This window comes from Crocodylus siamensis, chromosome 5 (genome assembly GCF_052110815.1).
Source record: "Crocodylus siamensis isolate JL-2025a chromosome 5, ASM5211081v1, whole genome shotgun sequence".
In the NCBI taxonomy this organism is placed as follows: Eukaryota; Metazoa; Chordata; order Crocodylia; family Crocodylidae; genus Crocodylus; species Crocodylus siamensis.
The window spans coordinates 149,854,677-149,867,920 of NC_143399.1; the positions used below are offsets into that span (position 1 = coordinate 149,854,677).

Below are 13,244 nucleotides of genomic sequence, written 5' to 3' on the forward strand. Positions count from 1 at the left end.
TAACCATAAAATTAGACACATTTACTCTCGTTTCACAGCTGTTTCAGAACATTCATTCTTTATAGCAGGCTATAGTGATTTACCATCCTATGACTGCAACTCAGCTCCTTCATATTTTGAATGTTCCCTTCCATTCTTCAGCATAACAGTGACTCTCCAAAATTCAACAGCATCAAGCTCTAGTGTCCTTCAAGCTATTCTCAAATAACCTCTGGACTTCTGTCCTACGACCTTTCAATACATTTCATCTCCCAGCAACCTAGCAATAAGCCACAACTCCTTTCCAAGAATCAGCCTAGCTCTTTCCACATATAAATATTTTAGGACCTCAAAGATCTTTCTGAATGTTGCCAACTTAGAAATTCACAAGTTCCACTTGTGCACTTCAGCAGGCAGAGACTGAGGATCCATGGAATTTGAATTCAGCTGCAGCCAAGACCCAGCAAAATGACTGACACCATACAGTGGTAAAAGGAGATTGAACCAGAATGCAGAGCATTCATTAACCACAACCAAAGAGAAAGAGACACTACAACAAAATGCTTCACACTCAAGGTAGACAGATGTAGGCAAGCTCCTGCTGGCTTTACCAGCAGACAGGGGTGCTGCTCCCTCTACAACTTCCTCTCACTTTAGCCTCAGGCCTCACTTAAGACCCAAGTTAAACAGATACAGGTTATCATCAGACTACCTAGGCCCTGGAATAAGATCTTCAGAAGTAGTGGAGCCAATTCAGGGAGTGACAGTTTAAGAGGCAACAAGAAGGCTATAGGGAATTTGGGCCAACTGAAGTAACTGACAAGTTATCTGAAGGTTTTACAGGGGAAGCAGAGTCAATGGGTCAACAGGCCACCCCACAATAGAAAGAAGGGAATGGAAGCCTTGCATCGGTCAGGTTAAGCAAGAAACCAAAAGGTTGGCTGTATATTGGAAAGCTTTGGAAATTCATTGATCACCCTTATTTGTCTCTTAACTATATTGAACTCTGTGATAATTACTTATAAATTGTTGCAGTTTTTTTTTTTATGACAGCCAACGTGCTAGGATGATGTTTTTGAGGCGTGCTCAGGCCAAATGCAGCCCAAATTCACAGCCATAGGTATCTGGCCGGCAGGACTCCCCACAGATCAGGAAATTTGCAGGCAGGGGACCTGTGGCAATAAATAGAGCTACTGTCTCCCACTGCCAAATTCCCAAACCCCAAGCCTGTACAGCCAGTCAGGGCCAGGTCATGCCCGCTCCCCTCATCCCTGCAGTTGGGCCATACCCCCTATTTTTTCCCCTTCTGCAGGGCTGGGTCAAGCCCCCTTTCCCCTGTAAGGCTGGGTTGGGACTGGGCCATATTGCCCCCCCCGCAGACCCAGTTTTGGGCTGAGCCATGCTCCTTCCTTCCCCACCATGGGGCCAGGTTGAAGGCAGGATGCCCCTGCCCCCTTCTGTGCAGCTGGATAGGAAACCGCTCCATGCTGGATCAGGACCACCAGCCGGATCCAGCCCACAAAGCACCTGGGCACTGTCTGCCCAGCCCACCAGCCAAAGAGGTTGAGCACCACTGTTTTAGAGCATCTAAGTACACTTAACTCCTTCCAAGTCTTCTTCACTTCTTCACTGTTAGAATAGTGAGGCAGTAGAATAGACTGCCTAGGGAAGCTGTGGACACCCACCACTGGAGGTGTTCAAGAGGCCGGCTAGCCACTGGTCAAGAATGATCTAGGTGTAGCTATGCCTATGTTCTACTGTGGATATTTGCTATGCTTCTGGGCTTTTCTTGTTGCTGCCCAGCCCTACTTTCTGCTATATATTTCAGGGTGTTTTTAAGCTTCCCTCAGAGGCATTGACTGTTGGCTGCAGCCAAAGCTAGGGACTTTGATTAGACTCTGCCAATGCTCCTGCTGTTACCAAAGACAGAGGTTCCTGGCTACAGTGTTTTGCCCATCTGCTCAGGGTCAAACTGATTACCGTATTTTGGGTCAAGAAGGATTTTTATGCCATGGTCAGATTGGTACAGGTTGTGGGAGGTTTTGCCTTCCTCTGTAGTGGGGGCCATGAGCCTCTACCCTGGGCCTCTTGAACATATACTGAGAATATTTAATAGAAGCAGGACATTGGCTGCTGGGGTTCCCCTGATTTACCTGTGGCAGGCTAGAGTATTAGGTCTGTGTTGTAAGGGTTGACAGTTGCCTTACGCAGAGTTTAGATTATGGGTTTTATAGGATGGTTCGTACAGGGATGATTTTCCCTCAGGCAGGGGGTTGGACTAGATGACCTCTGGAGGTCCCTTCCAGTCCAACTTCTCTATGACTCTAAGTAAGTTAGATGCCCCAGTCTATCTCTGTGGATATGCAGAGCAATTGGAGAGAAAATGAAAATGGTATACATGAACTCATACACAGTGGCTTTTTTCTAATCTCTAAGTTCTTTTTTTCCCTTTAGTTCATATATTTTATTAAAAACACAACCAACACAATTAGATCAAGTTAGCAGGGATACTGATTAAGTCTAGAGGTTCAGTAAAGCCACAACTTGGCAAGAGCAGAAAACAAATCAAAACTCTTTGTGCTGGTTCCTCTCTGCACCCTCTAAAGCATTTCACAGCAAGTAAATGGAATCAGTTTTTAAATCCTGTCTGTACAAGACAGAATTACCAAGACAGTCCCTCCAAAGGTGTGCAGTTTGCATAACAGTTTACTTACAAGTGTAGATCCAGAATCAGAAGCTGAACATTGTGCTAATAATACTTCAGGAAATTTAACTAATTAGATGTTTTTATCCATGATTTCCATCGTTAGAAAACATGTCACAATCTATAGTGCCATCTAGTTTCCAACTAAAATGGTTACTATCAGGTAATGAAGCTAGATTTGTTTTCACACAGCATCCACACACACTCAGAGGAGTTAGGTGAGGGAAGAGTCCAGTGCACTAAAACGTACCCTTTTATTGTTCTCTTCCTCTTGTGCCTTTCTAAACTCGTGCTCTAAGGAACAGTCAATCTCATTGAAGAGGCCCACTTCCTCACAGTTCTTCAGGAATCGTGTTGGTGTAGGAGTCTGGTCTGAGGATAGATATCAAAAGGATCTACAATGGATGCTTTGCAGTAAAAGAAGGACAAACAGAATATACACATTCAGATAACCAGTGGATGGAGAAATATTTACCTGTTCCTTGGCATCCCTCTACTGCACTATAATTAAAAACAATGCAAAGCAGAGGCACTGAATTTTGAAATGGTATGAGAGATGCAGCATACAGTAGTTGTGCATTTAATAGATACAGTTTAGGGGCCAAATTCACATTTGTGTTGATACACAACTATACGCCGCTAACTTGCACAACTCATCACTGTAACTGTACATAAAGCTCACTGTATCTGTACATAAAGCTACAGAAGTTGTATGCAAGTAATTCACTAGATGCACTTGCACAGCCATGTATAATATCGTATTTACCTAAAAGCAAGACGACTCTGAATTTAAGACAACTCCCAAACAATCAGCTACTAGACATGGAAACCAGAGATAAATTTGTTATGATTTTCCATGTCTAGAATCTACTTTTTGGAGGGTCATCTAAAATTTGTTCCCCGCAGCTGCTGCAGCAGGACAAGCAGTGGCAGAGGGTAGGTGGTGGTGGGCTGGTGGCAAAGGAGTCAAGTGGCCTGACTCTTGCCCCTTGCTGCCTGTCCCCCTCCACCACTTGCTCCCTTGACTCCCACCTCTACACAACTTACACCTGCCCTGCAGTACTCATACCCTCTGTCTCACCTCACATGCATGCCTCCCACCTTTCCCCCTGGCACCAGCACCCTGATGCCTACCCTTACCTGCAGTTCCTGCTTTCCCCTCCATACCACTTACCCTCCTGCCACCTGCCCTCCTATGCCTGTGGCCCCTCACACCTGCCCCTTCCCACAGTGCCTGCACCTGTCCCCACTGCTATTTTCCCCTCCCCACCCACTTCCACTGTCCCTCCTGCTGCCTGCCCTCCCACCACTTACTTTCCCCTTGTAGCTCCCCAGCTATTGCTGGGAACTTCTCTGGCCTGGGACCAAGGGGCATGGAGCATGTCCTGCTTTCAGACCCAGTCCAACCACAGAGCAGCTGTTGTGGCAATGGCAGCTTCAGCCCTGGTCCTGGAGCCAGGCTTGAGCTTCTGTCACTGCTGTATGGCTGGGCTGGTGCCAGAGGCACCATATACTCTCTGTTCCCTACCTCCAGCCAGAGCAGAGCCCCAGCTGGAGCCACAGTTGCAAGTGGAAAGTAAGGTGGGAGAGGGTGGGAACAAAGGCAGAGAGATCAGAGGCTGTAGGGGGCAGGTGACAGTGCGGGGCACTGACTGGCTCCAAATCTGACCCCAGGCTCAGGATCAAAGTCCTGTTAAATGGGAGGGAAAAAAACCTCATCTTAGATGTGTGTAAGTATGGTGTACATATAGCCACAGGGTACAAGCACAAAGATTTAGCCATACAATCTTGTGCCTGAATTGTTGAAAGACTGACAAAAAAAGCATATTGTATACTGAGGATAACACAACAGAAGTGAAGGGAGGCAGAGACACCCTATTTTTTTAATTGGTTCCTTTTTTGAGGAAAGCCTTAGAATTATACCAGAAACTTTATTTAAAAGTTAATTATTAAGGCTTCATCTACACAAAAAAATGAAAGGAAAGTGTTAATAGTTTTGTAATTCATTTTTAAAAAGACAAGCAATAGTAAAATTAAATTGTAATGTCCTCAATTCTTGCAAATCTTTTCTTTTCATTTAAAGTGGTAAGAAAGAACTGGATTCTCTTTAACGTTACAGCCAAAAGGGCTCAAGAGGGAAAAAAATCTTTTAGGCTTCTTTGGTAAGCAGTTCTAAGTGCCAACTCTCACTTTAGTCTGGGACAGAACATTAATGCATCTGCCTCAGTTTTTCTATCTTCAGGACTCTATTGACAGAAATCTGGCATGGTCACATATTACAAATATCTGACACACTGGTAAATAATGTGATACAAACCCTTCAAGCTCAAAGAGGAATGGCCAGATAGTCATTAAGGATAAACAGAGAGAGAGGGGGAGGGAGAGAAAAAGAGATGAAGAAGACAAGCTTCTCTTCTTCCTCAATGCACAATTCCCAACCCAACTCAAGCCACTGATTATTTTGTTGCATGGGAGGGGTTCTGTGACCCACCTTCTAACCTGCCATCAGAATTAGTCACTCGCATCTCCCAAATGATTTAAAATCCATCCCAAAAGGATTAAAATAATATTTGTCTCACTAATCTCAGCAGCATGTGTTGGACCAAAATCTGACTTCAGTTAATGCTTGCAACTTAAGAGAGTTCTGTGGGGAAAATATAGCTCCACATACCTAGTGAAGATGGGTCAGGTTCTAATATGCCCCTATATTTCCCTGTTGTGGGGAACAGTTAGAAACAGAATGATCATTACGTGATCAGCATAGCAACACATAGCAACCCCTAAACAAAGGGAACACAAAAGGAATGCATATAAAAGGAAATAAAATTTCCATTTGGAAATAAAGGGTCAGATCCTCTACTGGTATAAAAATCCATTCAGCTTCCCCAATTTCATTAAAGAAGACAATTTACACCTATGGAAAATCTGGTTCTAAAACTTTTAAGTCTCTTCTTTTTATTTGATAAATGTACTCATTTGTATCTGTAAGTTAAATTCAGTAACGCCTCATTTTTTTAAGACACATTTAATGGAACATACTGATGTAACATAAAAAGCAAATCCTTAGCTTTAAAAATCTCACTTCTTCCTTTTGGCTTGAGTATTACATTTGTGATTTTCAAATAACAGCTGAAAAAGGAAACAAAAAAATCTCGTATTTGTGAATGTGTGTACATTCATTTATTAGTTTCACAGCTAACTACTGTCCTACCCACAGCCAGGAACATGAGACTTTCCAAGTATCTTCAGTGAATTCAGTATAAGGAGCCAATTCTAGGAGGTGCTGACATCAATGGGAGCTGAGCTCACCCAAAGCTTCCCAGGATCATGTCCTAAATAAGTAGTGCCAAATTAATCTCTAGGGTAACCTCAGTGAACTTAGTGGAGCTCCACCAGAGATGAGTTTGGCCCAGAGCCTGGAATTTGTATTGAATAGAAAGTACTATAAAAAAGGAGGGAGAAACAGGTTTTATATCCAGGGGGATGAATGGTAACCCTACCTTACTGAAAAGCAATTTACTTTGTTATACTGAAGCTGAGCAGTGCCAAAACCTTCCAGAGTCTTTAGTTTTAGACTTTATGGTAAACATAAATTATCATATTTTATGAAAAGTTATACCGATTATTAATTCAGCTATACATTTTCACAGACCAGTACAAAAATAGGGTTTCTAGAAGGCTTTAGTCAGAGCTCCATCCATCCCCACTAAGATAACTGCAAAAAAATCCCCCAAAAAACCCCCAAGACACAAAATTTTAAATTCCTCTGCTTTACAGAATTAGCTACCTAAATCTAGGGAGAAAGTGGTCTAAAAAGAATCTGTGCAGTTAAATTGTGGCTAATCTTCATCGCAATGCATGATTGGCCAAGAAGTTATGCATTATAGCAATCTGTTTTAGTAGATCAGGAGCTACAGCTCTAGTATTAAAGTATTTCTGAGGCACACACAGCTGAATGCACGAAGTAGCTACTGATTAGCAACAGCATCAAATACTTCTATTTCATGAATAAAAGGCAGACAAATGTATTATATCATCAAAACTTTAGAGATAATCAGTAGTTATGGAGGACTGAAGGCCAGATTCTACTTGCATTTGTTAAGGTGCTCCTTTACTCTACAAACAGCTGCTCTGAAAACAGAGGAGACAGGTATTACTCAACATGGATAGGTAACAGAATCTGCCCTCGAAGAGCTATTTTAAATGATTATCCAAAATGTAGAAGACTAACAGGACAATGACAATTACTCATATGGCTATGGACAAAAAATATACATAAACCAGTATAAGTGATCAGAAAACGGTTCAAATCTGTAACACAACAGAAGTTCAGCGCACATGAAGTGCTTTAAAAATGGCCAAAACCAGTTTAAGATAAACCTGGATGGATGTAGTATCAGACTTAAGTGCCTTAGGTTAAATCGGTTTATTGAACTTCTGTCCCAGAACCCCTCCAGATTCAGTTAACTCATAGTCCCCCAGCATCCCAGGATGCTTTGCACCTCCCTGGCAAAGCTCCCATTACAGGGTAGATGGGCTAGCTTTGACCCAAACTGTCTGCTCCAGCCAAGCAGGGAGGTGTTCTCTAGTGTCCCCTGTATTCTGGCCTGGACCACTGAAGGCATGTGGCTGCAATTCCAGAATCAAAAGTGAATGTCTGTTCACTTCTTTATTTGTTCAATCTATGCAGCTTAAACTAAACTACAAAGACTGGATAGATTCAGTTTCAGGCTTTTTGATGATCTATTCTTAGCCTATATTGTTATCTGAACTTCTGTGGTCTTGAAATCAGGCTAGGAAACCCATGAAAAGTTTTCTTACAAGATTTATAGTCCTTCTGGGTACTTGCTAAGTCAGATATGCCTCAACCACAGCCTTTCCCACAAAATCATTGTGCTCCATCCCTGAAACTAGCATATGCAACTTGTATATTTGTATGCAAAGTGGAGGGGTGCACTTTTACTCCCTTGCACTGGACAAGAATTATTCATATCAAATATATCCATTGACTTAACTTTCAGATGGGGCCTCCTCTTAGTTTTCTGAAGAGGTCCTAAACCATACTCAGAAAATATTTTTATCCAGACCAACACCACACTTCTTTTGGGAAGCAGAAAGTAACACTAGGAACATATGCACCTGTCAAAAATACAGGAAAATGTTTGTCTAAGTCAGGTGAATCCTCAAGATGAATACAGGTTTCCCTGGCTTTATGTGGGTTCTGTGTGTGCAAATTCCCTCTTATGTGATGACCCTTTTTATACCAAAAAATCATTACATGCAAAGTAAATTCACTCTTACAGTTTGGTGGAAGCCCACAGTCAGCTACTTTGTGCAGTGTATTGTGGGAGTGTCACACACCAAAATATATTTTCCTGTGTGGATCTCTGCTCCTCGCTCATTGTCTGTGACATGTATTTCTGTAGTTGCCACCCCCATTATGACAGTGCCCTGTGCTTATGTGTGCTGTGGGTAAGTATCAAAATTGTCTTGTAAAAGTGGTAGAAATGGGTCTAGGGATCAGTACAGTTGAGGTCTTGGAATGTATCCCTATTTGTTACACTGGAAAGTGGGTTCCCTTTAAGCAAATATGAATTACGTTGTTTTCTAGGAATGCATGTACAGCATAAAGCTAGGGAAACCTGTATCTAGGAAAGACCTCAAAGAGACATAATAAAATATTCCCCTTTTCCCAATACCTGAAGATATGTTAATAGTTTCCAGCAATAGTTCACGCCATGATCTATCTGTCTGTTTCCAGCTTTGTAAGAACCAGCCTTTTGCTGCTATCACTCATGCTTGTGTGCACTGCATACTTGCTAAAGGTTAGACTCCAATGTCTGTCATCTGGACTACCTCATTCCCACTGGATACATAGTCCAGCATCTGCTAGGTTGCTCTGGAACTTCCAGCTCACTCCAGCTGTTTTTGGATCAAACCCTTTCTCCACACTGTCCAACTCAGATCAACTGCTTCTCCTTTCCTCTCCTTCCCTCTCTCTCTCAGCCCTCCCAGTCATAGCTTTTGGTGGTGAGCCTACAGTCATCATATGAGTGCTTCAGAAATTGTTCATTATCTAACCTCATAAAAAGTGCCTTTGGAAATATGGTAAAAATACTTGTCAACCTAGAGTTTAGAATCTCATGGTTGTTGCTAGAATGACCAAGACAGACACTAAGTTTCAGTAAGCCATAAAAATAGAACTTAAGGCTAGCACACTCAAAAGGCAAGGAGTACCCATAAATCTAATAAATAAATAAAATAAATAAATAATCGTGTACAAATTATCAGTTAATGTATTTACTCTATGGAAAAGATTTTCTCAAGAACTCAGTGGCCACTTTAAGGACTGTATTGTAGAGGCTTCAACACCAGTTTCAGCACCATAACAAGTAGCCAGATTTTAAATAGAATCCAGCACTAAGTCCACAATGGGTACCAGAGGTGACCTGAGCAGGGTGTGGGGCCTGGGGCAAATCAGCCCCTGTGAGGCCCTGCCCCCATGGGCCCCAGACCTGAAGCTGCCATCGTCATCGGTGGGGAGGGGAGGGTTATAAGCGGCTGGATGCAGAGCAGTCGCTCCAACCAGATCCATGCTGCCGCTGCTCCGCCTGGCTCCACGGGGCCCCCCCAAAGCACAGGGCCTGGGGTGGCCACCCAGATTCACCCACCCTTAGGGACAGCCCTGATGGGTACTGACCACTTATCAGGTCCCAACTGAATGTGATCTGCAGACCTGATCAGCAGACCTGACAATCAGGCCCTCTACAGACTCATTTAAAAAACATGGTGTAAAGTAACAGGAAATCTTGAAACTTAACCAAAGTAGAAGGAATGTATTTATTCAGTCATTGTTTCAGCGTTTAGTTGATTTTCTTTAAAAAACTGTGTTAGCAGTGTCCCAAAAAGGAGGATCAATCTGCATGGATGGTCTTTGAAACAGTAGCTGTAATAAGCACAGTGCTGGAGGAAATGTATCATTAGTTTGTTATGCTAAGAGTTTATTTGAATTATCTACCAGAGGATATTTTGCAACACCAGAATTGGCTCTTCGCATTTTCTCTTTCAAGGCATGAGTGGAAAAATTAAAGCATGATGCTGAGCAGAAAAACAGCAACATAAAAAAAGCAACAGAACCAAAGCATGGTTGTGCAAAACAAAAAAACCTTTTTATTTAAAAACCTTCAGCTTTTTAAGGTTTATAGTATTGACCATTAAACCATTGCAAATGCTATTCATCTACAATGTAGATGTCTGACAGCACAGATTCAAAAGCTGTAACTTGATGCATCATCTTTTTAAAAAAATGTTTAGTCTAGTCTGCATTAATAATAGGGATTTGACTTGCTCAGCTGTGGAGCTCCACCAAACTTATGTATTTACCCATTTTTTACTTTCATGCAATGAAAACAAAGTCAAAGTAATAGGATAGTGCTGAAACTTGAAAGGCTGCTCATGACACAGCTGTGGAGAAGACTGCCCTGATTGGTAGTTACTGCAGAAAAATAGGGCTAGGAGGGTACTCATGGGATCTTTACTGCTAATGGATTCATGATTTATAAAAGTGGGAAACTCTGTGAAGGGCTTGCACGTTGTCTAAAATGTCAGTCTCTTAACTAGAGGTGATCCAGTAGGGCACCAGCACTGGGTGCTAAATTGGAGCACAAAATTGACTCCCACCATTCCTGACACCTCAGCTTCCTGGCCACTGGGCACAAAAACTGCTTGCTATGCCTCTGCAAAATGTAATCAAGCAGCCCTTAGTGATGAAAGAATGGGTTAGGCATTATTTTAAAAAGCTGGATAAGTACAAGTCCATGAGGCTGGATCCAATGCATCTAAGTGTGCTGAGGGAGGTAGCTGATGTGATTGCAGTTGCTGGCCATTATCTTTGAAAACTTGTGGTGATCAGGGGACATCCCAGGCAATTGGAAAAGGGCAAATATAGCATCCAACTTGAAGGAAGATAAGGAGGAGGATCCAGAGGACTAGACTGGTCACCCTCACCTCAGTCCCCAGAAAAATCATGGAGTAGGTCCTCAAGGAAGCACTTGGAGGAAAAGATGATCAGGAACATTCAGCATGGATTCCCCAAGGGCAAGTCATGCCTGAGCACCTTGATTGCCTTTTATGATGAGATGACTGGCTCTGTGGATGTGGGGAAAGCAGTGGACATGATATACCTTGATTTTAGTAAAGCTATTGAGACCATCTCCCACAGCATTCTTCAAAGCAAACAAAGGAAGTATGGGTTGGATAAATCTATCCTTGGACTGTAAGGAGGATACAAAGATGGCTGGATCATCAGACTTAATGGATAGTAATCAATGGCTTGATGTCAAGTTGGAAACTAGTGTCAAGCAGAGGGCCCCAGAGGTTGGTCCTAGGGCAGCTTTTGTTCAATAACTTCATTACCGATCTGGAAGTTGGGATGGAGTACACCCTCAGCAAGTTTGCAGATGACACCAAGCTGGGGAGAGTAGTAGATACACTAGAGGGTAGGGCTAGGATTCAGAGTGACCTAGACAAATTGGAGGATTAGGTCAAAAGAAATCTCATGAGGTTCAACAAGGAAAAGGGCAAAGTCCTGCACTTAGGCCGGAAGAATCCCATGTATCAGGACAGCCTTGAGACCAACTGGCTAAGCAACAGAAAAGGACCTGGGGGTTACAGTAGACAAGAAGCTGAATATGAGACAGAACTGTGCTCTTGTTGCAAAGAAGGATAACAGCATACTCAGCTACATTAGTAGGAGCCTTGCCAGATGACCAAGGGAAGTGATTCTTCCCCTCTGTTTTGCACTGGTAAGGCCACATCTGGATTACTGTGTCCAGTATTGGGCCCCCCACTACAGAAACAATGTGGAAAGTTGAAGTGGGTCCAGCAGGATGTGCAACAACAATGGTTAGGGGCTGGGGCCCATGACTTATGAGGAAAGGCTGAGGGAACTAGGTTTATTTAGTCTGCAGAAGAGAAGAATGTGGGGAAATTTGATAGTTTCTTTTAACTATCTGAAGAGGGGTTCCAAAGAGGATGGAGCTTGACCGTACTCAGTGGTGGCAGATGACAGAACAAGGAGCAATGGTCTCAAGTTGCAGCAAGGGAGGTTTAAGTTGGATATTAGGAAAGACTTTCTCCCTAGGAGGAAGCATTGGAATGGGTTATCTAGAGAGGTGGTGGAATCTCCATCCTTGGAGTTTAAGGCCCGGGATGACAGAGCCCTGTATGGAACAACCCCTGCTCAAGGAACAACCTACTTGAGCAGGGGATTGGACTAGATGGCCTCCTGAGGTCCCTTCCAACCCTAATATTCTGTGATTCTAATAGTGGGACCTCTGTCCTGGGGCAGGAGAGAAAGGTATTTTTCTGAGCCTGAATTATCTCAAACATCCCATCTTTTTGATAAAAAAATGATAGAAATCTCTTTTTTTTCCCCTTACCCTCTTCCCTTAACATACAGTAGGGCTGACATTATCCCAGTACCTTCCAGAAAATGTTTTGCCATCTTTCAAGATAGCATTCATGTTAGCCACCTGACACCCACTTATATTTTAACGACATACTTATCAAGGTAACAGTTCCTTCTTCACCAGTTCAGTCCAGGAAATCTATTGCTATTTAGTGCTATCTACTCAGGGTCAGTGTCCTGTTGCAGAAATTATCAGATGGAAGAACAAAGCTGCCCTTATTCTATCAGCGCCAACACACTGAACTAATGTAGTGGAACACTCTGATAATGAGTTAAGTCAGGGCTGTCCAACTTTTAAGTGGGTGGGAAGTGGCTCCAGGGTGAGCCATGAGTTTCCAGGCCACACAGTGAACAGGCATACCCCCTCCGCCACTGTACCATGCACCTATCTGCCAACCTGCCCTACTGCAGTGCACACCTGTATGGCCCCAGGCTCACCTTCAGCTTTCCTAGTCAGCAGCACTGCACCACCCTAGAGAAGCCTGGAGACTCTGGCTGCTGTTGCAGCTGGAACAATGTGGGGCAGCAGTGGCTGGGCAGGAGTCCAGGGGCTGCAACTTAACCCTCCATGGGCTGCCCGTTGGACAGACCCAAGTTAAATTATGGACCAGGTCCTGCCTGATGTAAATCAAATGTAACTGCATCAGCTTCACTGAGCCTCTGCACAAGACACTGCCATGGTTTTAAGGTTCATTTTAAACTTATCCTTCAATTATAAAATAATACTACATTAAGGAGGAAAAAGGAAGAGAATTCATACCTCAAAAGGTGCACCTGAAAGAATTTTTCAAGCTATATTTTATTTGGTTTTTAGTTTGTCAGTTCCAGCGCTCTGATAACAACAGAAATCCACAGAAAAAAAATACCACTGGGATGATATTTGTTTGATATTGAATCAGTCAAAAATGCAAGTTTCATACTAGTCCCAAACTGCTAATCAGCTTATGTCAAATGAAGCATGAGGACTGATAACTCTTGTAGCTTCCTTAAACTCACATGCTAATTGATTCTGCCCAATATATTTTTAACTAGTTCTTTTCATACTTCCTGGAACACTAAAAGTAAATAAAAGAGGGTACAATATTAAAAGAT

The 13,244-nt window shown here is 42.9% G+C and overlaps 1 protein-coding gene across 5 annotated transcripts in view; it reads right to left on the reverse strand.

The window, feature by feature from the left end:
* Positions 1-13,244, reverse strand: part of CREB5 (cAMP responsive element binding protein 5) — a 364,901-nt gene that overhangs the window by 289,566 nt on the left and 62,091 nt on the right. For 3 of the 5 annotated variants that reach the window (XM_090046655.1, XM_090046653.1, XM_090046654.1), the window contains exon 4: positions 2,934-3,055. The exons of 1 other annotated variant lie outside the window; for it this stretch is intronic. In XM_090046655.1, coding sequence (XP_089902781.1) covers positions 2,934-3,055 — 122 coding nt within the window. Of the gene's footprint in view, positions 1-2,933; positions 3,056-5,354; positions 7,187-13,244 lie in introns of those variants that run through there. One more of the 5 variants, XM_090046656.1, reaches the window with a different exon arrangement.